Below are 24,024 nucleotides of genomic sequence, written 5' to 3' on the forward strand. Positions count from 1 at the left end.
TTTTTGAAGTATGTTTGGGGTCATCGTCCTGCTGGAAGACCCATGACCTAGGACGCAAACCCAGCTTGGGTCAAACACTGGGTCCTACATTGTGACCCAAAATCCTTTGGTAAACTTCAGATTTCATGATGCATTGCACACAGTCAAGGCACCAAGGCTTTACCAAAAAGCTCTATCTTGGTCTCATCTGTCCACAAGACGTTTTCCCAGGAGGATTTTGGCTTACTCACGTACATTTTGGCAAACTGGGGTCTAGCTTTTTTATGTCTCTGTGTCAGCAGTGGGGTCCTCCTGGGTCTCTTGCCATAGCGTTTCATTTCATTAAAATATGTCGACGGATAGTTCGCGCTGACACTGATGCATCCTGAGCCTGCAGGACGGCTTGAATTTCTTTGGAACTTGATTGGGGCTGCTTATCCACCATCCGGACTATCCTGCGTTGCAACCATTTTTCTCTTCCATCCATGTCCAGGGAGATTAGCTACAGTGCCATGGGTTGTAAACTTCTTGATTATGTTGCGCACTGTGGACAAAGGAACATCAAGATCTCTGGAGATGGACTTGTAACCTTGAGATTGTTGATATTTTTCCACAATTTTGGTTCTCAAGTCCTCAGACAGTTCTCTTCTCCTCTTTCTGTTCTCCATGCTTAGACACACAATGCAAAGATTAAGTCAACTTCTCTCCTTTTTATCTGGTTTCAGGTGTGATTTTTATATTGCCCACACCTGTTACTTGCCACAGGTGAGTTTGAACTAGCATCACATGCTTGAAACAAAGTTATTTACCCACAGTGGTTCCAATAATTTTGTCCGGCCCATTTTTGGAGTTTTGCGTGAAATTATTTTTGGTTTTTTTTGTGTTGTTCCAATACACACAAAGGAAATAAACATGTGTATAACAAAACATGTGTAATTGCAATAATTTTCTGGGAGAAATACTACATTTTCTGGAAACATTTCAGGGGTGCCAACAATTTCAGCCATGACTGTACATATATTTGTACATGCACATCATTTGTGTGTATCTTTTTTTTAGGTTGAGCAGCAGTGAGAGCCATGGCTTTATTCTTCAGAGGAGCTGTTACAAGTTAGTAAAATCTTTTTCTCTCACGCTCTCTCTGTCTTTGTCTCTCTCTCTCTCTGTTCCCTTTCTCTCTCTCACACACACATACACACTCATGCGCATCCTAAATGTTAATATAACTAGTGCAGAATCAGTGTTGCTATTTGTTTGTTCTAGGTTCTCCCATAAAGACCAGGAGCAGGCAAGATGACCAGACATGTTACAGGTACATACTAGATAATATGTGTGTGAGTGTGTGTATATACGGCATTGTACAAAAGTGAGAGACCACCCTTCATTTATTTAATTTCCGGTTCAAATGGCCATTAAGTACAAGGTAGTAATTTGTTCAATAGATGTTTTTCGCGGTGCACCACAAACCAGCAGCCCATTACACAGAACTATGTAAAGTGCATCCGCTTGCATAAGATGGAGAAAGTCAAGGGAAAATAATTAGAGAAAAAATTTTTCTCTAATTCAAAAATTTGTTAAAAGTTACAGATAAACAGCACTTAAAGTTTTCTTCAGAAGAAACTCAAGCTCCACTTTTGCTTCAGATCTGAAAGAATCCACAGGTGTTTGTGTACATCCTTCCACTGGACAAGACGACTTGTCGCTATGAGTCTAATTGAATGGTGTTCTAAGAACAATAGACTGGCCAGACCTCAACATCATTGAATGTGTTTAGGATTACTTGGATTGTGTGAAGCAGAAAATGCAAACAACTTCTAATTCTGAACTTTGGAGCTGTGAAAAAATATCTCACATGCACATTTGTGTATGCACATTTCTTTGAAAAACTGAAAGTGAGTCACCAAAAAAGAATGAAAGCTGTAATAAAGGCTGGACACACTAATCTTGTTGAAGATTCTGTGTACTTTTCCGAGTTTTTTATGGTTCTGAAAAGTTGAATTACGTACTTAATGGTCATTTTGACTGGAAACTCAAATAGACAGTCAATCAACCTTTATTTCGACTCTGAGGTACATTGGGGGTGACCCTCATTTTCAGTGTAATCAAGCAAGTTAAACAGGGATTGAAAAAAAAATATTGAAATGAAATTTATTAACTAAAACAAATCAAAATCGACAAAACAACAAGAAAATTTATAAAGAAAAAATATAAGAAATAGGTATAAAATATCAATAAAATATGTGATGAAAACAAATTTAGAGTAAGTAAACAAATCAACTTAGATATGAATAAGCAATAAGAAAAAAAATGTTCAGTAAAATAAGAACAGTAAAAGAACTATAAAATAGTTAAATAAAACAGAGCAGAAAGGTACTAAGATCAAATAAAGCACTTGCAGGATAAGTGGAGATGGTTAGAGCTCAAAAGTTTAAAATAGTCAAGTGACACCAGTGAGCAGAGCTTTAGAGTTTCCCGTAGTGTATTCCAGTTCGCTGGTGCGCTGTAGCTAAAAGCAGATTGGACTGTTTTTTTGACTGGAAATTAAGCAAACAGGAGGTGGTCTCTGGCTTTTGCATAGTACTGTATGTATCTAGAAGTGTAATAATGTTTCATATTTATTTTATAAAAAAGTAGAAAAAGTAAAATTGGAGACGGCATATGTTATGAGTCAGCATTAGAATGTTTGTGCACATGTGTGTGAGTTTAATGTTTTCTTTTTTTGCTCCTTTAGTTTTGACTCCTCCTTCCTCTCTGACTGCTCCTATGAGTGTTTCTCCACCAATCCGGTAACAGGCTCAGTGTGCGTGTGCCGCCGGAGCCCACGCCTCCTCGCCAATGGATACTATGTACTGACGGAAGACAGCTTTGATACTGATGACCAGGGTAACCTGACCCTCACTCCAACACAGACCAACATCTCCTACAAAGAAAACCTTGTCCGGTCAGTGAGAGACAGACTGGTCTGTGTGTGTGAGAGCATGCTTCTGTGTTTGTGTGACTGAGAGAGAGAAAAAAAAGTAAGAGGGAAAAAAGAAACAGAGGCAGAAAGTGGGACGGAGAGAGAGAAAGAGAGAGAGGGTTAGAGAATGTGTTTCAGCCCAGTGATATCTGTTTTCTGTACCAGCTGTAAACACCAGTAGTTCCATACTGTTCATGTCATGTTAAATCTGCACTATGATTTTTTTCGTTAAAATTGAAAAAACAGTAGTAGATAAAAGTCTAAGTTAGGAGAAAGCAAAACACACTTAAATATGGTGTCTGTTCACTTCTACGAGTTGCCCTGTGAAGGCTGAAATAGCAGTTCATAGTCATACATCTTAACCTATTAACGTCATGCACACTTATTAAAAAAGACCTGGTTCAATGTTTTGGTCTCAAATGCACATTATACTGCTGAAGATATGATGACAATAGTAGAAAATTCACTTACATCCTGGGGAGCAGTAGATTTTGTGGCTTTAGTAACAGGAATGGGGATAAACTTTACAGTACTCCCATGGGAACAGTAATGAAATGTCTTTTTATACCATGTAATATGGTAATAAAAGGATAAGTTTTTGTTTTTTTACAGCAAGAGTCAATTCATTCAGTTCTGTCTTTGACAGGCCATCTCCTTCTTGTTCTCTCTCGTTCTCAAACCTTTGAGTGGGCCCTGTTTAGTAACCCACCATTAACTAAATTTTAGTTTTATACTATATACATTATATACATTTATTTTAAATGTAAATCTCCAGATTTGGTCAGCTGTGCCTGAGAGGACACCTGATAGCCTGACAGACTGGATGCTGTTTTTCTGCTCATTGCAACAAAAGCACCTTTCAGAATGTCAGAGTTGGATTTCCTGTTGGTTTTCCTGTTCTTTTACTGTGCACAGTGAAAGTATCAAAATGATTGTCTGTGATAATCAATCATATGCTACAGATGCAGTAGAGATTAGGGTGATTTTTTATTATCACAATTTCCTTTAAAGTATATGACACTGTTCATTTGCCAACACCTGCTAATTTATATTACAGCAATATTACCAGTAGTTGAATTGGTAAATTTGACCATTGAGGTAAAAATAACAAAACCATGTAAACGTTTGTTATGAAAATAACAAGTTATTACACACAAAAATGTTTCTATAAAAAAGTGATGAAAAATTAGAACCAACAAAAAACCAACAAAATCATTTAGAATTCTGGAAAGCTTCACCTCCAGGCAACATTATTTATATTATTTAAGACTCTGTGAGTTTTCTGCGTTTGTTTAAGTATAAGTATAGTTAGGGTTGAGAACTGGCAATCAAATCTGTGACACTGAAATTATATTGGTATCAGTCGATACTTGCTTTAAAAAAATAACGACATCGGGCAGATGTTTAGGTTTGGCTATTTTTTGATGACTTCTTTATTGTACTCGAGAAGAGTAGAATGTTTGTTGCTATGCAAAAATCTCTGCATTTTGTCCATTTTGCTATATTTGTAACCCTCTACAACAAAGTGTTAGATTTCTATGTAATACTAATCCAGATCGATTTAGTCCCAATTTCTACATTTCATTAATGTTTATGTCATTGTTATGCATCAGCAGACATGTGCATGAAGAATATATCAAAATTAATGCACAATTCCCATATTGGTGCATCCCTACTGTTTAGTTTATGACCATATTAAATGATATCTACTGATATTACCAGGAATCAGAATTTTTAGCTCCTTAAAATCAGTATCAGTCACAAAATCTTCAATTCATGCCCTAGTTTTAAGTGTTTTAAGTAATTTTCTGTTTTTGTTCTTTTTTTACTACATACATGGAACCTTAAAAATTAAGGTTAAAAATTGTTGTCCATGGTAGTCGACTATATTCTACGGGTGCAGAAGTTAGAATAGGTTAAGTTGTATTCCTTTAATTTGCTAGAAAATACTTTTAATTCACCTCATGTTAGGGTAAAGACGTTCCTGAGCTCATTAACTTCCATAATGAGTCTTCCTGTAAGGGTTATGAAATTACTTGAAAAATGACATGATATAGCTTGAGAAAATGTCATGGCAATTGAGTGCCTAGAAGCCAGTCCAGGCAATACAGGCATGTCAATTATGTTAGTCAAAGAGTGGAAACTGACTACTGACAGAGTATAGGACAAGAGCAGTGTGTGTGTACGTGTGTGTGTTCCTTGAATGTTCTGTTCTAGACACGAGTGTTCTGAGTTATCTCATGCATTCCTGGTGTGTGACGCTATGTGTGTATATGTGTCTGTAGATTAGCTCATGGCTCTGGTTTCTAAGCAACTCATGTTTCTGTGCAGTAAAGCAACAACTCATGTGACGTCTTTCTTTTTTGCACCCATAAACTGTGACTGATGTAATTTTTGGTAATTAAGTGTTGTTATTTTGCCTTTTAGGGCTTAGTATCTTTGTTAGTAGTGATTTTAAGTTAAGAAAAATGGGTCTCACTTTATTTCGATAGTATCGTAAAGGCCCCTTAGATTATCTACAGATGTTAAAGTAACCACTTTGGTTACTTGGTCTGCTAAAACTCACTGAATTCTCACTGTTCTTAGGGTTAGGGATCAAGTTTAGAGGAAGGGAAATTAAGGTGTGATTAACAGACATTTTAAATTACAGGCATTTTAAATTAAAAAATAAAGTAAAGGTAAGTAACATACATACAAATCATCTAAAACAAGTAGTTTTCAGTACATCACTTGAACATGACATGTCTCTCTCCGTATTAATTTACGTAGCACAATATTTACCAGGTGCTGCTGAGGTCCAGTAATTTGTTTCACATGATAAGTGCGCAGAACTGTACACTGAAGAAGAGAAAAAAAGTTTACTGAGTATAAATACACATATCCTGCATGTAAACATAGTCACTAAAGTAGCTTTTAATCATTTAAGAAACATTGCTAAAGTTGTGCCTTTTCTATGCCAGATTGATGCAAAGAAACTTGGTCATGCATTTTTTAAAGCAGAGTTGGTTACTGTAATGTTCTTTTCGCTGGCCTTTCTAAGAAGACAATACAGCCTCTACAGCCCATACAAAATGTAGCAGCTCAGATCCCAACAAAAACAAAAAAGAAAGCTCATATTATCCTCATTTTGAAAGAACTATGCTCTAAAGGGTTTTAAAGCACCTGCGTACCTCACAAAATCTTCCAGCATGTAATCTTGGATAGTGGCCTTCAACAAATACCTTCCATAAAGTACAGAAAACATGGAGAGGCCTGTTTCTGTTATTATGCTTCTGTGGAACTATTTTACTAGAAGGTGAAGCTTGGTACACACTTTTAAGAAACATTTCAAAATGTATCTCTTAAACTTTTAATTAAATTGATACCTCTCATTTGTATTTATCTTTTTTAAAGCTGCTCTATGCAATATTTTTTTGTTTTAACTTGCTAAAATATGATGTGTGTGCACTGCTGCGAGTCACCCTTTAAATGCTGAAAAAATGGTTTAAAAGTAGGACTTTTTGGGACCACGTTGTACGTCTTTACATATTATCACATGCACAGCCTTAAAAAGAGGATCCGGCTCAATGTTTAGATCTCAAATGTAACATCAACATTAAACCGATGAAGATATTATGACAATAGTAATCATTCACTTACATCCCTGGAAGACACGTCTTTCACCAAGGTTTGACTGAATTCTTCTTTGATTCACGTTCAACCCGCATGCAAATGTCATATTTTTGTGCTCGTGGGGGAGCGAAGCACAACTGACATTACAAAATGTTCTTATGCACGTTCTGTGCAAGAGAGGTCTTACATAGTGCAGCTGTAGCTTGATCTGTCATTACTACGTAACTACTACTACTGTGTCAGTACTTCATATTATTTAAATAAATGATCTTAACTTTAATTTATTTTTTGTATTGATGTTACCGAACAGTAACTATAATAGAAGAACATTTGAACTCAAATTATTTTCTTCTATCACTGTTAAACTTTAGCATCTGTCTGTAAATCTCTTTTAGCTGTATGAAAGTGCTCCATTGCTAAAGTTATTATTACCATAAACCTTTACATTAGTAAAGAGTTCTATTAATTAAAGCTACTGTTACTGTGTTTTGCTTATGTCTGTGTAGAGTTTTCCGTCGAAGGCGCAAAGTGAGAAGGTCACTGGCCAGTCTCCTGAGTGATGTCAGCCAGTCGTGTCAGTCATGGCTGGGCGAGCGTGTGTTCGGCAGAGCAGACTCCACACACATTAGTGAACTGCCTTCATGGTTGGATATTAGTAGCAGCACTGAAAATGACACACCAGTCTCTTTTAAATATGGTGAGGGCTCTGTTTACACATTTTGTAAACTACTTACTTTGAGAACAGTGTATGTTCTTGACCTGTTTGTGTGTGTTTCAGATCCTACAGAAACTTTCTTTCCTCCTGAAAAAGAAATGTTTTTGCCAGAGGAGGAGCCTCACCCAGAAGTCTGCTCTGCCCATGAGATGCCTAGCCATTCAGAAACAGGCCTGCTGGATGTACCACCCCCTTCTGAATGTCTCTACAAAAGTTACTGTCCACCCACCTATCAACCTTCAGGTGAGTGAGAAAGAGAAATGGAATAGGAGGCTACAGAGAAGGCTGTTGATTGATTATACTGTACTGACAAATGACAACTGATATGGACAATTTTATAAATGGAATATAAAAAAAGGTTACTTCCAGTTCTAGAATCTGATTGACTGAGCCATTTTCAAAGCCATTATAAAGTAGTGAATATACACACAATAGACATTACTTGAACTGTGTATTAATGAAGCAATTTATTAAGGAATATGTGTTTTGCTTAGCCTACTGTTTTGAACTACATTGCTTGGTGGAAGAATTGTTTATCGCAGTTACTATTAATAAATTAAATCTGTTATTAGACATTCGTGTATTTATTAATCACGTTGTATTTTGTCACAATTTTGTAAAAACTCCCTGTGTTGTGCCTAACAACAGCCATGGCAAAATCACTGTAAAGTACAGCCTCTTGTAGATTATTGATTTAATTAATTATTTATAATTTCAGTTTCAGATTGTGTGTTTTTGAAAGCCTTCCTCTTCTTCATCCTCACACTGTGTCTCTGTGCTGCTGTGTTCTCCAAGTATGGTCTGGAAAGAAAGTGTATGTAAGTAAGAAAGAGAAAGTTAGTGTTTACTGCAGTTAATCGTACTGTTACTGTAGGTATTGTGACTTAATTAAGTCAGTGGTTCCACCGTGATGGATGAAAATGGTTTTGGGTAACAGCGCAATGATGTCATATCCTGACAGATGTGTGTTTGGAGGTGTTGCTGTAGCAGTGGCTTTCCTTTTCCTGATCTCGTCTATTTGTGAGTACACATACATGCACATGTACAAACACAAGCACAATATTTGGCCTGTATTACAGTGACACCATGATAAAACCTAATATCAAGCCAGTAAACAAACCAGGAAATAAGGAAATGTTTTGGCCCTTTTTGTTCGCTTAAAAAAGCAAAGCTTAGATGAACAATAAAAAAGTGTATTGTATTTTTTCATGTATTTGTCATTTGTAAGGATAATTAACCCAAACAAACACACACACACACACACATATATATATATATATATATATATATATATATATATATATATATATACACACATCAAATTCAGAGAGTGAAACACCATCAGAATCTGTGAAAACAAATTTAAGTGTTTTATTCCAGGTGCCTCTAAATCTGTAAGAGCAGTGCGATGGAGTCAAACCAAGACTGAGGTGAGTTGTTGTGACTGCTAGAATAGACATCAGATATAAGAGCAGTAATACCTCATTATCTGTCTCTCTGAATGTCTGAGCAGTAATAACAAATTATAAATATTCAGCAGCACCTAGACAAGGTGACTGTTAGTATGAATTATGTATTTTGTATGAATATGGAGTATTCTCTAGGGGTGGGAAATGTGGACATATGTTGTAATTATGATGATGTTATATTAGAAGAAGATTTTCTGAGTATATGTCTTGTCAGTACTTCTAGAACATTGAACAACTGCATATATCATTACAAAGACCTATGTAGACCAAAGATGTAGACCAAAAGAGAGTTTTTAAACCATAACAATCAATGTACAGTAATTGCAAAAAACATAAAACATGGATGTCAGCCCATTAATCAATTTATCCATAAGTCGAATATGTGATAAGTATTGTGTAACATGAAAATATCTAAAATACATTGATGTCACTCACCTTTAAATTTCTGCATGAATATTATGTACAAACCTTAATTCCAAATAAGTTGGGACAGTATGTAAAATAAAAACAAAAAGCAGTGATTTAGTAAATTCTGTTTGACAGGAGCATGTTAACCACTGTGTTACATCACCTTTCCTTTTAACAGTCTAGCACCCAACCTCTCTGATTACACAGTAATGCTTTTGTAACACAGTCAGTATGTGGCTTGACGTTGTCATGTTGAAATACGTAGGATGTCCCTGAAAAAGATGTCATCTAGTTGCTCTAAATGATAAATTCTAGCTTTTGAACTTTAACTTGGTAACAATTCCTATAAAGTCTGAAGAACACAAAGTCCATTATTTCCATAAAGAATCTGAATGAAATCAGAAATTTCTCTGGAGTCCCTGAACCTATAGAAGATATTATGCACTGTAGAAGACAAAATAAATAAAGCCCTTGCAATCACTCAATAAGGAACGTTATCCTTAAAGTGTTGGATTTTTTTGCTGATGCATTTTTTGTCATAAAGGACTAGGCCTTTCCAAGAAGCTGCTTTTATACCCAAGGATGATTGCATCACCTCTTTAATATGTTTTTTAATTTTTTTTTAATTTATGAACAAAAATAAAATGACACAGTAAATTATTAAATGTCTCTTCTCTCTCTAATGTTTTAGTTTAAGAACAGGTCAAAGTGGATTTACAGTTCACTTCGCTTTCTGTTTTTATTTGCATTTACACACTTTTCTGGAATTGAGGTTTGTATTATGTGGTGAAACGTCTGCCCCAGGACTGTGCTCACAGAGACTTTGTGTTTTTCCTATAGGATATTACTTCCAGAAACGAGTGATGAAGTAACACAAATACAATCTCACAAACATACTCACACTCACACACTCACTCACACACACACAAACACACACACACACACACACAACATTACTTACACACCACATCCTGCAACAAGTGGAGCTGAATCAGTGCGTCACGTCTGAGTGTAAGAACATGAGTGTGTGTGAATGCACATTAGTATGCATGAGTGTGTGTCTGTAACAGTAAGCGTGTGTCAGTTGGTTCTGCGTGTTGCTTACTGTTCTTGAGTAGCTGGAGTTCATGTCATGGGACTCTGGAAAAAAGGGAACATAGTCAGAAAATGTTACATAATCAGATCCTTTTTAGTGTGTTATGTGACACAAATACACTCAAATCTAGCCTTTTTTTCCATCTGTGCTGTATCAAGTTGTGCAAGGGTGCTTTCATTAACTGTTCCAACTTCCTACCTGACAAGATTTCTGATTAGTAAAATATTCCAAATCTAATACAGGACCTAGCTGTGCTGTCCTATGAGCATATTAAAAGTAGACAATCCAAAAAAAAGTAAAAAACAAAATGAACAAAAAGTCTCAAAAAATTATTTAACCGTGATGAATCATCAGCGATTACCTGAGTGTGCACCAGTTGTAGTGAAAGCACCTTCTTTTTTGATGCAAATATATGTTTGTATGTACTGTGTAATTATTATTGATATTATTATTAATATGTGTTGTTAATGTATGAACAGATTCATCAGCTTAGCTGTTTGGGCTCTTTGAAAGCCAAAATATAGGCATCAGCGTCCTCCTTCTCCACTGATGAGTCAGGACGACTTTATTCAGGTCTTCAGAGTTTTAACCAAATTGATTGTGGCGTTCTCTGCGTACACATAGCAATAGAAATGCAAAAGTGATGCTGTTGCTGATTGGTAGTGTTAGCTGGGCAAACTGCAACAAACATGGTTGAGCATGAGATCGGACTTTTCATTAAAAAATGCTATGGTATTAACATGTCAAACTCAGTTGCAGTGATCTGTGGCTCAGAGGTTTGACTGAACTACTGATCCAAAGCTTGCTATCTGGTAAAAGCACAATGCTCATAGTGTTACTTTTCTAAATTACTTCTTACTGCATTTCGCTGTATTCTAATTCAGAAATTTACCACATGAAGAAATGTGTGCCGTATTAATTTATATTGGGGTCTTTTAACACCAGCTTACCTGGGGCCAGAGGTGGGTAGAGTAGCCTAAATCCAGAAAAGTGTTAATACTCGAAGTAAAAGTAAAGGTACCTTTCCAAAAAAAGATCTTGAGTAAAAAGGCAAAAGGCAAAAAACTTACAGAACTGCGGTGGAACTTCTTAGTAAATCCATCATCTATCAGCACAAGAACTGAAGTTTGTTGGGCTCGATTCTTCTCTTTTTGGGATTCTTTTTGTGTAGTATAAAATACTAAAGCTCCAATCTCAGAGGTGTGACCAGTCACAGAGCAGTACAGTACAATAACAAAACATAATAAAATTAAACATAAAATGGAATTAATCTCTAAATATGAATGGTTTAATGTGATAAAACTGACTAAAAAGTAGTTTCTTTTGCTCACTAGTACACTTGAATAGAAGTAAAAATATTATGCTGTGAAAATAGGAGAATACAAAACCATTGATGGTTTACTTAATCTCTGCAAGTAATTCTGTGTATAATGGATCCTCCAACAATAAACAATAGTGCCTCTGGAAAGTGGATACTGACTTTCAGGAGCATCATGAAGAGTTCAAAAGCAAATTCAGTGTTACCTGTTGACCCTTTCATTAGGGAGACTCCCTGACAAATTGTGCTACCTCACTGAAATATCCTTCCACAGCACATATGTACATGTGGCTCCATACATAAAACTGTCGGTAGGATATTTTTATAGCCTAAACCAGCACTGAAAGTACAGGTAGGATATTTTGTCTGCCTGAATCACCTTATCAGGGAGTAAAATATGTTGTAATATTAGGCTGAGTCTGTACAATACTAGAAGAAAGGCTAATTTAGCATTAAAACACAATAGAACAGAAAAAAATGGTGATCTACTATAATGATCCATTAGCTTTATGTCCATTTTGTTACTTAGGTGTAAACAAAAGAGAAATTCTGGAAGTCCTGCATCTGTAGTACTTCAGTAGGTTGTGGCCACAAGGAGGGACCTGTTTATCACAGTGCCACCACGTTGGACCGTAGTGATCTCATGCTCTGTGTTTATTGCACTTAGCCTGTTGTGCTTTTGCTGAAAGTTTCGGTAACGTAGTAGCTAATACCTCATCCCTTAAAGGGGGAGTGTGGTGTGAAGAGGGTTGTTGGGCCCTAAAAATGTGCCAGTTTTCCTATGGAGAGATGCTGCTTATTGCTCATTAAGTGCCTTTCCAAATATGTCCTTGAGGACCCTCAGCCGTGGTTGCATATCAATGCCAATACCAGAAATGGTAACTTTAGAGGAAAAAGAAACAACATTCTTAACTTAAGTTAATGAAACAGTGTGCGGTTTTATCTGCATCTACATTCCGATACAGGGTCCAGCCTGTGACACAGTCAATAGCGCTATTTGTCTAATTCTTTAATATGGAGAACACTGATTGTCCATAATTCCATAGATATTTACTGATCTTTTGTAACAAAGACTTATGTCACATAAATATTCCAGTTTTCTTAGACTGTATGCAGTTGACTGTTATAAAGCATCATGTTTGCTGGATGCTTGGAAGGTCTCTATATAGGTTCATATAGAGCTTATTTTTTAATCAAAATGAGAGTAAGTAATTCTGTCCATCAGGAAAAAGACACTGGTCAGTTAAATTTAGAAATATATATGATAAGAAAAGTATAGTATTTTATCTATATCTTATTCAGTTGTTAACAATAAACCACAAATTAGAGGGGCATTAAAGTGTGATGTCCATGTTAGTGTGATAATGTACTCATGATGTATTGCCAGCCTGGAGGCCAAGATAATGAATTATTAAACGTCTCTTAGTTTGTAGCTAAATCCTACCGTGTCTACTGACTGCATGTTGTTTATAAAAATTAAATATGCCTTGTAGAAGTAGCAGTAAGTGATGAGGACTTCAGTGATGTAGGTATCATTGATTGATAGATGTAGTTTTGCTGTAAATTCTGTCAGAGCCAAAAGGTAATTGAGACAGTGTTACAGTAATCAGTAAAACAAAAGTCTGAAACCATAAGGAAAGAATGCTGTTTGAAGGTTATGTTGATTTTTTTTTTTGCAGTAAGGGCAACCTGTGAACAATGGGAACAAGTGACTTGCACAACAGCAGGGGTCAGTGGGTAATGACCTTACGACTTGCAGCCCTGTGGTCTATTTTTCATGGTACCTAATAGGGTTTGAAACCACAGCCTTATGGATGCTAGTGGCCTTCACCACTGAGCTGCCTAGTGCTGTAAATTTATGCATGAATTATACTTTGTCTGAAGTATAATTCTTTTATAGTTTTATACGAACTTGACATACATAATCTTGAACATAGACACTGAACAAGTGTTTAATTTTTCAAAGTAACTATACTCAATTAAATTGGGACTTTTACTCAGAGCAGTTTGCAAAAACTATTCAAAATACTAAACAGAATAGAATTTGATACCAGAGTAAACTGTATATAAATTGTATATAAGTACTAAACAACAGCTTTCTTTCAACTTGGTTCAGCAGGAAGAGCATCTGTTTTTGGAAAGGTGCTATAACTGCTCCAGTTAGTTGTGTTTGAACAAATAGGCTCTTCTTAAATTGGAATGTGTCATGATACTCACTCACTATTCATACATGAAACTATTCCCAATATTTTTTCTCTTTTCAATTTTATCATGTTTAATGTGTAATGCATTTCATTCTCAGTTGTAACCTAAACTGCAGATTTCACTTAGCAGCAGCTGGCATTTTTACTGCACTGTGGCAGAAATTATATTTCTGTAACAACTTTGTAAAAATATGCTAAAAGATTAACTTACTAACTTTTAACAAAGTGCTTAGAAATTTTGTATTGTGCCAATGCATGCAAAGCTGAAATAATACAGGGGGTTGTATTTTTATTGACTGTGCATCCCAAGTATTTTGAAAATGCTTTTTTTTATTTGTCATGAAACTCAGAATGGAATTTCGCTAATAAACCATTTTCATAGCCATGAAAGTTTTCTATTGTCTTCAGTCATGATTGTTGTTGGGAGGCCCCCATGAGTTGCTTCCCGGCTGATGACGAGCGCGATACGATGCAGCTGTGTAACTAGTAACTATGAGCAGAGATTATATAAATTATGCAACTCATTAGCAATGAGGCTTCAGAAAGAAAAAAAAAAAAATGAAGAAATTTTTACTGTAACATTTTTTGCTTTCTCAGCTTTTAGACAGTACAGGCCCAAGTAATCACTGCAATCTTAATTTAACTAAAAAAATACACATTTCAAAAAAGGAATTAAAGTTGACATTACTGACAAAAAGAAGATCAACACTGAGATATTAATGTTTTTCTCACTTTCTGTACACAAGAAAACATTTACAGAAAAGGCACTGGATATGCTTATATACATTTTATACAAACTTCATATATACTAATAATATGCTGTTCTTTTACATCCCGTATTCGACATCCAGTAGTCTTAAAGGAAAACTGTGTTTTTCAACCTAATCTCGATCTGCTACATCTGTCACCTTTGGTCAATTATTATGATCATGTCCAAAACAGAAAATTTAGACTGTAAACAAACTAATAAATGCCATTGGGCAGTTGGTAAATTATATCAGTAAATGGTTATGTGAAAGACACATTTAAAGATTGCCCTAAGTGTGTTTGTGAATGTATATGTGTGTTACCTCCCTGCGAAGGATTGGCAACCTGTCCAGGGTGTTTCCTGGCTTCTGCCCATTGACTGCTGGAATAGGCTCCAGCTCCCCCCATGACCCAGAAGGATAAGCGGCTTAGAAAATGTGTGTGCGTGCAAGAACATGTGTTTTAATCTGTATAATTCTTGGGTCTAGTTTTCTTGTGGAGTACCCAGTGATGGTCAAATGTGTTGAGCACAGAGGTGAAATATCTTCTGCCACTGCATAAACTGGTGCACGCATTCATGCACAATTAAAGGATTTTTTAAAGATGTCTATGTAGTTCACTGGTTGGGATGTAAACAAGTCATTCAGAGTGGTTTGATGTAATAATGGTAGAGAAACTTACCAACAGGAACCAGATACTGCGTGCAACACATTGCGTACAACACATTGCCATGGTTTTTACTACCCAAAACCTCCAGTGAACCTACACAGGTTCTAATGAGCATATGATAAATGATAAAACAGTCTTCAAAAAAAGGTTTTCTTTGGGTACTATTTTACTTTGCAATACCCTAAATGTATCTTTCCACCATTTCATGTAATAAGCTTCCTCACAGAAAGTTAGAGGCAGACACTTGGTTCCTATTGCCAACACAATAAGTCACTGTGAATGACTTTGTTTTCATCTTAAACATTTAATTAAACAGAACATTTGAAAAATCAATGGAATTCTCCTTTAAGTAGCAAAGTTACTGATCACTGCCTCAATAAAAAAATGACTGAACTGGTCAGTACTTTTGACAAGACACAAAGACAAAAAAACTCTGAAGTACTCCTTTAAATGGACATCTCATTTTGCTGTGTGAGAATGACTCATGTGGTTTCTGAGATGTGCATTTGAGATAAAGGTTTTGCCGCACACAGCACAGCGGACCCCCCGCTGCCCTGTGTGGATGGTGAGGTGCACTTTGAGTGATCCTGACTGGGCAAAGCCCTTCCCACAGTGAGAGCATCTGTACCGTCTCTCGCCCGTGTGTACACTCTGGTGCCGTTTGAGGTTGCTGGAGTCTGAGAAACGTTTCCCACACTGGGCACAGGCGAACGGCTTCTCCCCAGTGTGAACACGCACATGGATCTTCAGGTTCTTCAGGGACGCTAGCGATTTCCCACAGAATGGACACACAAACAGACTTCCACCCCCCAGACTTCCTGGCCCTGTGTCCGTAGCGATGACCGGAAGTGGGGCATGGGCAGGAAGGGCCGTTTGTGAGTTGTGCATGTGCGGAGCGTGTTCTGTTCCATGAAGCGAAAACGGTGTGTCTGGTACATGTGCATCTACTGCAGCAGTGTGTGCTGATAAAGGCTCAGAGGGCAAGGAGTATGAGCACGTGGGAGTGAGAGTGTGGCTGTGGTTATCAGGGGTGTGTGTGTCATGTGTAATGGAGTCTGAGAGTGAGTGTGTGTTAGGGTGGGACTGTTCCACGGCCTCTATTCTCTGTCCAAACAAGTTTTGCTCTTCCAGCTCATCTCTTCCTATTGGCTGGATGACCTGTCCATCAGTGGCAGAGCGACCACCGTCTGTAAAACCAAACCACAGCAGCAAATTAGCACACAAGTAACAAGCCATATCTGTATTTAAAAGTGTGTGTGTGTGTGTGTGTGTTTACCCTGTGCCTGGAAGCTTGCACTTTCTACAATCAGAACATCCTCACATTCCTCTTTTGGCTGTGAAAATATAAACACAAATATACAAACCAAACTAAATAAGCTAGTCAGATGGTTCTGCTACTTCACTTGCCTGGAGTAAAGTTTTTTGCTTTGGATGTAATGTCATGGACCATGTAAAAACACTGGCTTTATAAAATATACCATCAAGCAAATAAATCAATTCAACCACGCTTTCACTGAATGAGGAAAAGACCACTGGACTAAATCTAAACTTATGCCAAAAACTATTTGTTTATGGTTTCTTACAATATGAGCTACATAATAGGCTTAGTTTATACATGCTTATGAAGAAGGTTTGACTTGTGGTGAACTGACATAACATGAACACAACTTTCTTTCATAGTACTCAATTAGAGCGTACTCTAAACTATACCCAAGATGAAAGCTAGTGATGGTGTAGAAGACAAAAGAAGATTAGCTTCTACTCTGCTAGAAAAACCCAGCACAGACCAGCATATATTGTGTTTTGGATGTTGGTGTGCTGGTCCACCAGCAGGGCCATGCTGGGTGACAAGCTAAACCAGCAAAGACCAGCAAGGAATTGATTTTTTCAGCAGGGTGTGAAGTTAAAGATACATGTTACTGGAAAAAGAACAGAAGCCACGGAGTTTCTGTTGGTGAGAAGTCGCAGTTTAACATACCTCCGCTTGAAGGACTTGAGTCACTGGCGGAGATGTGTGGGGTTCCTCGTGAATGCAAACAGTTGCTCGTGACCGGGGGCTTGGCTTCACACGACAATGGGGTTCAGCTGAAAACATGAATCGTTCATGCACAGGGCAGTTAGACAGTTAGCTTTCAACAGATTTTACTTGGTGGTTTCAAGTATTAACTCAGATAAAAGGGAACACTATAAGAAATTCTTGATCGTTCCAGTTTCAGGAGGACACTTACTAATGTATTATTCTTAATACTTGATTTTAAATTTAAAGGGGAATTCTACCATTTTTTTTCTAATAATTAATTATACTAATAATTATACTAATAATTATCCTTAATAATTACGTGCTTACAATGTAAACAGAGTCATTCAGAGTGGTTTGATGTGAAATGGTTCATATTTGGTTCAAATATAACAATTTTATTTACTATCCGAAACCTACAGTGAACCCACACGTCTTCTGAGCTTTATATGTAATATTGATGATGGTAGAATAGGCATAAATCAGAAAAAGTCTTCTTTGGAGACTATTGTGCCTTACAACGCCCTGCATATATCCCACCACTATGAGTATTAAATAAATGGATTATATTACATTTTAAGCCAAAACGTTCTCACAAAACTATCGCAAACGAATGTCTCAGATATTAGGCAGTGTATTCATAGCCATTTCACATAGATGGAGTTCCTCTTTAAATAAACTCTCCCACTTCAGTTTAGGAAAGGCTTATTAACTACTAGCTGACTGGATCAGGTGAGTGAGAAGCAGGAACATTACAGAGGAGAGGGACTCCAGAACTAGTGGTAAAACCCACTGAACTAACATATTTTCCCATATTACTATTAGCTAAAGGCTCATAAAACCTGAATTCACCCTCATGCCCTAGATAAAGCGTAAACTCACCACGCGGTTCAATCCGTTCCTCACGCGCCCAGCTGCCGGAACGCTGCGCCTTCTCTCGCGCCGCTCTTAACTCCAAAGCGAGCAGCTTCCTCCGTAAACCCTCATTCTCTTTCTCCCGCCGAGAGATCTCCAAACGCAGCACGGCGTATCCGTCATCCACCAACTCACAGATCTCCGCCACCGCGGCGTTCGCCAGCGCCTCCATAATGGAGGCCAGCTGCGAATGGAAGCGAGAAGACTCCGACATTTCTCCGTCTCGGTGTCCTGCTAAATATCAAAAGGGAAAAAGGGGGCATTCACTTCACACAGACGGATCAGCACCGGACCCTGTTTTGGTGGGAAACCGGAAACGCAGGGCTCTCTTTCTACGCATGCTCAGTGCGTACAAATTCGGGGGCTCCGTCATAAATTTGTTTTATGAATAGATTTACAGTGAAATATTTAGTATATATTTCACTCTACAGTAGTAAGATGCACGCCAAAAATATTAACATACTAAAATGTTCCGATATTTAGGGCTTATTCTATGCGTGTTAATAAAATAAGGGCATTACTCTGAAATAAAAATAAAAAATGATTACATGTTTAACGTAAAGAAGAATTCCACTTATTTTTCCAATTTTCTGTATAGTTGAGATGTAAACAAAGTCATTCAGAGTGGTTTGGTATGAAGTTCTCCATTCTAGAGAAATTTACTGAATCAGAATTGTTTACAGCGGTGGTGATGGGAACCTGACATCAACCTCTAAAAGCTCCCCTTTAAAATTCTCTTTTAAAAATGGCTGTAATAAGCGTCTCTGGCTTGACGTTTCGTAACAGTAAATTAGTGTAAAATATGACGCGAGAGTGACATTAATAACAGTGTCGTGCATATGGGACGCATATGAATGCAAGAAACATGCGTACGGTCTGGTGTGCACATCACATTCCGTATGAAGCGCGACACATGCAAAGACATCATAAAATTAAAAAGAAATGTGTGGAAGCGATTGCATATTGCACATTGTACACGTAGATGCAGGTACAAACGTGCACACATAAAGATGCAAAAAATGAATGGGGTTTATGTATCAAAAACGGTCATAATTCGTTTGTATATGACCATTTTCCAACCTCTGTTTTTGTTACTGTGCCTTTAGAGGGGAATTCCACCTATTTTTCAAAATTCTCTTAATTCAGTGACGTAGACAGACTCATTCAGAGTGATTTAATGTGAAATAGTTCATTGTATACTTTAATTCTTTACAGTGGTGGTGATAGGAACCAGGGTTCGCCATGTCTACAACACAGATTTAACCAGTTTATTTACTTTACAAAATACAACTCAGTCAGTGAACCTATACATGTTCTGAGATTCCGAGGTTTTATATGTAATGTTAATGATGGTAAAACTGTGATAAATATGAAATGATATTTTTTCTTTGGGAACTATTTTGTAAGTTTCTCTAGAACAGAGCATTTCACACCAAACTAACCACTTAATCACCACTTAAAGAGGCAGTGTTTTTGTGCTAAAGTTGATTTATGTTACCACATGAACCGTTTTGAGACTGCGTTACAAGTATGGTCAGTGTTATCAGTTAAAAAATCAGTGGCAAAAGTCTTAGCACTGGTATAGCCCCCACACTGCCCATCCCCACTCCTGGAGATTACTGTTAAGGCTTTTACTAAAACTCTGTAAGATGGTCGGTCTCCTGGCGCAGGCCTGGATTCAGCTCATCAAACAGTTCTAATTCCCTTCGAAAACTGAGCAAAACTGAGGAAGCTGTGATAGTTTCAAGTCGTCCAGGTTAATGAATAATCTAGTAGTAGTAGTAAAACAAAACAACTGTACTTACAGCGGCCTATTACATTACAAACGTGGTATAGACTAAGAGGTTAACTTTTCTGCTCTACTAAACTAGCAGAATGCGTACAGAGCAAAATTCTGGGTCTTACTGCAACATTAACCAAATCTCTCAACTTGTAATCGCTCAACACACAAAAGAAGCCGCGTTCATTTTGCCCGGGGACTTTTATTTTAATATCAACGAAGGACGAAGACCCCGGAAATGACACTCGGTCAACAGCCCAACACAATTTTGCATTGCTCGGAACGCTCGAGTTCAGCCACAACAGTAGAAAATACTGTCTTCCAGCTAATACTGAGATCTGAGCTTCTCTGCATCCGCTCAGTCGTCTCCGAGATCAACTCCGAGCTCTGTTGATCTCCTCGGCTCTTGGCGGAGTGAGTGTGAGAGGATGGCGAACTACCGGGCGTTTCACACCCAGCTCGCGACCATTATGGAGACCCTGACTCGTGCGGCAGTGGCGGAAATCTGCGAGCTCGTTGACGACGGCTACGCGATTTTACATACGGAGATTTCTCGGCACCAGAAAGAGAACGAAGAACTGCGACGGAAACTTCAGCTCATCGAGTCTATCGTGGCGGCGCGAGGGTACGGTGACGAGCGAGCGGCGTCCCGTGATAGTCGCTGTGACGGGGCGGTGTGTGAGGCAGCGGCGAGCAGAAAAAGCTGTGGAAGCCGAGAGTCCTCGAGCCGTCGCGCCATGGCAGAGGTGAGAATGAGTTACTTGTTGATTGCTTTGTTAAAGTAAAATTATATTACCTGTTAACAGCCTCTGTTGATATTTGGATTGTTTGGTTCACAGTCACGTGACTCAGATGAGCGGGGACCCGTTACAGTGCACGTTAAAGAGGAAGGTCAGGAGGCACCAAGCGGTGAGTGCTCTGTGGCAACGCCCCCTACAACTGTAATGAACGTAATGCAGCATAGGCTGATTTTATTTTCTAATGCATATGCTTTTTCCACAGATGATGATGATGATTTTGATGGTGAGGCAGTTGCCTTGGTCGCACACAGTTCTTCTGATGGTGAAGTGGTGGAGCTCTCAGCGCAGGATGGCCCATCAGACACACACTCCACAAATGATGATGTTCACATACTTGCAGACACACACTCCCCGAACCCTCATGCAAACACACGCACAGAATCACTCTCACATACTGAAGAGTCCCAACACTCCAGCGTGGACCTCACAGCCTCAGACGAACCCCTCTGCTCCTTTAACACCCATGCTGATGCCCACCAACTCTCTGACACACACTCTGACAGCACTGGTCACAGCCGGCCTTTTTCAGATAAAATGTGTGTGAAGAGGGAGCCTTTGGTGTGTGAAGATTTGGATCTCACTTTGGACTGGAATACGCACTCTGTGCGTAACGCACTTTCTCACTCCCACGCCTCCGCTGGAATCGGCACAGACACACTCGCAGCCCACAGTTCCCCACTCTATGCTGCACAGCATCTGGTTGCCCTGGGGAACGTGGCAGGGCTTGGGCTGTTTGGGGGGCGCGGCTCTTTGCGGGGAGGCGGAGTTGGAGTAGGTGGCAAGAGGCATTTTATCTGTTCAATCTGTGGAAAGAGCTTCACTACGGCGCAGAGCCTAGACACACACACACGGATACACACGGGTGAGCGTCCGTACCGCTGTGAGCAGTGTGGCAAACGCTTCACCCAGTCTGGCCACCTCACAGCTCACCAGACTGTTCACACTGGAGAGAGACCATATGAGTGCACACACTGTGGCAAACGCTTTGCTGGTAAACAATACCTGCGCATACACACCAAGAAACACCATCCTGAGTCCTGAACACATACAAGGAGGCCACAGAAAACTCACATACTAATATGCATATACACTGACTGGTCACTTCATTAAGTACACCTCTTTCTATCTACACTCATTGTCCATTTTATTAGCTTCACTTGCTATGTAAGGGCACTTTGTAATTCTATAATTACAGACTGAAGTCCATCTGTTTCACTGTAACCTTTTGTCTTGTTCTTCTATGGTGAAGACCCCTTCAGGACCCCACAGAGCAGTTATTATTTGGGTAGTGGATCATTCTCAGCACTGCAGTGACTTAGTGGTGGTGCTATTTTGGTGTGTGTTGTGCTGGTACGAGTCAACCAGGTACAGAGGTTTTGCTGGACTTTTTAAACACTGTGTCCACTCACTGTCCACTTTATTAGACACAGCTGCCTTGTTGGTCAACCTTGTAGATGTTGTCAGAGACAATAGCGCATTTGATGCTGCACAGTAGTCACAGAACGCTGTATGATTTAGGTTTGTGGACGATTCTCAGTCCTGCAGTGACTCTGAGGTGCTTAAAAACTTAAAAACTGCTGTGTCTGATCCATTCATACTCACGCAACGTCAATGTCACTGCAGTGCTGAAAATTATCCACCACCCAAATAATACCTGCTCTATAATGGTCATGTGGACCATGAACATTAAAGAAAAGGGTGAAAGGGGGCTAACAAGGCATGCTGAAAATAGATGGACTACACTCTTTAATTGTAGAACTACAAAGTTCTCCTATATGGTAGGTGGAACTGATGAAATGAACAATGGGCCTCATTCACAAATATCTTCCTAAGTTTCCTCTTAAATTTGTTCTTGAGAAAAGATCTAAGAAAAAGTCTATGTCAGATATGTGACATGTTCTTAAACCACAGAATAGTTAGCACTTTTGTGCTTTTAGGTATGTGTAGATTCTTTCCTTACCCAAGAACAAATCCCAAATTAGAAAACATTGGTGAATGTCAGAATCTTTGTGAAAACTGTACATGTGGGTTTTAAAAAGAAATTTCTTCTTAAAAACAGTTGGTGAATAAGACCCAATGAGTGTAGATACAAGGTGTACTTAGTGGCCTGTCAGTGTATACTAACTGTTAAAGGATTACACTAATGCACACACCTCATGGATATAGATATCCATGGATACACACTCTAAAATGGGCTAATACACTTACAAAGGTAAAATGTGTCCAAATTCATTAAAAATGAAAGAGAACTGACCTACATTATACACAAGCCAAGTATTCATGTTTATCTATAGCCTCAGGATGTGGGCTGACCTGCAGGTCAGGAGAATTGTAGTTGAAAGGAAACTACAGGAGCATTCCACCCAAATATGTTACATTTGTCATGACCAGGAAGACAATTCAGAAAAACAAAGAAAACATTAAGAAAAGTAACTACTGGTGACAACTCTTTTGAGTATATTTTCACTGTGGAACAAAGCAGAACAAGTTGGATTGGGCGTGTCCACCAGACATGAAGGTTGAAGGCAGTAAAGCCTGCCTCATCTCTCTGCAACTGTGATTTGCAAGAGGAAATAACCCATTTGTTTTTGAAACCTTTCACTGATTCTGTTGCAGTGTTGCTGTCTGGATTATATAGATTTTGGGAAATTTAGACTACTTGTGATATGGCTTTTTCTTGGTGAAAATATATATATATATATATATATTTTGGGGGGGGGGCTGCAAATAAGATCTTGCGCATTTTATTTAGGCCAGCAGATGGAGGCAAAATGATATGACCATGACCAATGCAAAACTGTTATGTGAAATAATGATCTATAAAGATACTTCAATAAAACCCTCTTCTTGTATTGGGCTACTTTTTTAATTTTACCCATTTGAGTGTGAATATGTTGCATTAAGGCCTTACTTCATTAAGCAAAAGCCCATTTGGGTTAAGTTGCGAGCTCACCAGTGAAGGTAAGGGATTTACAGACTGCTGAAGTTGTAGGAGCTCAGGAAGGTTTATGTAGCTTAAATTACCGAAAGCAAGTTACCACTGTTAACAAATGCCCTTCTTCTCCACAAAAACAAATATTCTTCAGTGATAGCCATTTGTGGTGGGGGTTTTATAAGCTGACTCATACAGCAGCATTGAGTGTCTTCATTTGATGTGTAGCTCAGCTCAACAAAGCAAATACTCATACCTGTTAAATGCCAGGAAAAACCTTTTGTAATTTCTTAGTCTTTGCCATGATTTAAGATGTAATACATACTGCATCTGATATTGTAACTGAATATGTGACTGACCCTGGAGAAAAAAACTAGTGGTTTTAGCTGCATACTGGTAGAACA

At 38.3% G+C, this 24,024-nt stretch overlaps 3 protein-coding genes across 4 annotated transcripts in view; 2 read left to right on the forward strand and 1 right to left on the reverse strand.

The window, feature by feature from the left end:
• Positions 1 to 14,145, forward strand: part of tmem71 (transmembrane protein 71) — a 17,680-nt gene extending 3,535 nt beyond the window's left edge. The window contains exons 2-11 of one of the 2 annotated variants that reach the window (XR_005006603.1): positions 1,039 to 1,089; positions 1,243 to 1,291; positions 2,711 to 2,920; positions 7,057 to 7,247; positions 7,329 to 7,508; positions 7,984 to 8,083; positions 8,227 to 8,285; positions 8,646 to 8,695; positions 9,983 to 10,153; positions 13,236 to 14,145. Coding sequence is in view for 1 of the 2 variants with exons in the window: in XM_036562397.1 (XP_036418290.1) it covers positions 1,059 to 1,089; positions 1,243 to 1,291; positions 2,711 to 2,920; positions 7,057 to 7,247; positions 7,329 to 7,508; positions 7,984 to 8,083; positions 8,227 to 8,285; positions 8,646 to 8,695; positions 9,983 to 10,006 (894 nt within the window). In the remaining variant the exon portion in view is untranslated. Of the gene's footprint in view, positions 1 to 1,038; positions 1,090 to 1,242; positions 1,292 to 2,710; positions 2,921 to 7,056; positions 7,248 to 7,328; positions 7,509 to 7,983; positions 8,084 to 8,226; positions 8,286 to 8,645; positions 8,696 to 9,982 lie in introns of both variants that reach the window. The other variant, XM_036562397.1, reaches the window with a different exon arrangement.
• Positions 14,146 to 14,476: 331 nt separating this feature from the next.
• On the reverse strand, positions 14,477 to 18,619 carry LOC118801978 (zinc finger and BTB domain-containing protein 17-like). The gene is made up of 4 exons (XM_036562396.1): positions 18,076 to 18,619; positions 17,155 to 17,261; positions 16,453 to 16,510; positions 14,477 to 16,363 (listed from the first exon to the last, which is right to left on the reverse strand). The coding sequence occupies exons 1-4, from the start codon at positions 18,320 to 18,322 to the stop codon at positions 15,636 to 15,638; spliced, it is 1,140 nt and encodes a 379-aa protein (XP_036418289.1). The 5' UTR covers positions 18,323 to 18,619; the 3' UTR covers positions 14,477 to 15,635.
• A 1,144-nt stretch (positions 18,620 to 19,763) lies between these two features.
• si:dkey-7l6.3 (zinc finger protein 41) lies at positions 19,764 to 23,540 on the forward strand. The gene is made up of 3 exons (XM_036562395.1): positions 19,764 to 20,634; positions 20,728 to 20,797; positions 20,891 to 23,540. The coding sequence occupies exons 1-3, from the start codon at positions 20,317 to 20,319 to the stop codon at positions 21,727 to 21,729; spliced, it is 1,227 nt and encodes a 408-aa protein (XP_036418288.1). The 5' UTR covers positions 19,764 to 20,316; the 3' UTR covers positions 21,730 to 23,540.
• Positions 23,541 to 24,024: the final 484 nt, after the last annotated feature.

This window comes from Colossoma macropomum, unplaced genomic scaffold (genome assembly GCF_904425465.1).
Source record: "Colossoma macropomum unplaced genomic scaffold, Colossoma_macropomum, whole genome shotgun sequence".
In the NCBI taxonomy this organism is placed as follows: Eukaryota; Metazoa; Chordata; class Actinopteri; order Characiformes; family Serrasalmidae; genus Colossoma; species Colossoma macropomum.

What these genes read in the sequence shown, in the direction of transcription:
- LOC118801978 (XM_036562396.1), bottom strand. Translation starts at nt 18,322, where the DNA reads ATGTCGGAGTCTTCTCGCTTCCATTCGCAGCTGGCCTCCATTATGGAG. An exon ending in GGAACGGATTGAACCGCGTG is followed by an intron (nt 17,262 to 18,075) that starts GTGAGTTTACGC and finishes TCATGTTTTCAG; the next exon opens with CTGAACCCCATTGTCGTGTG. An exon ending in TGCAAGCTTCCAGGCACAGG is followed by an intron (nt 16,364 to 16,452) that starts GTAAACACACAC and finishes TTGGTTTTACAG; the next exon opens with ACGGTGGTCGCTCTGCCACT.
- si:dkey-7l6.3 (XM_036562395.1), top strand. Translation starts at nt 20,317, where the DNA reads ATGGCGAACTACCGGGCGTTTCACACCCAGCTCGCGACCATTATGGAG. An exon ending in GCCGTCGCGCCATGGCAGAG is followed by an intron (nt 20,635 to 20,727) that starts GTGAGAATGAGT and finishes TTTGGTTCACAG; the next exon opens with TCACGTGACTCAGATGAGCG. An exon ending in AGGTCAGGAGGCACCAAGCG is followed by an intron (nt 20,798 to 20,890) that starts GTGAGTGCTCTG and finishes CTTTTTCCACAG; the next exon opens with ATGATGATGATGATTTTGAT.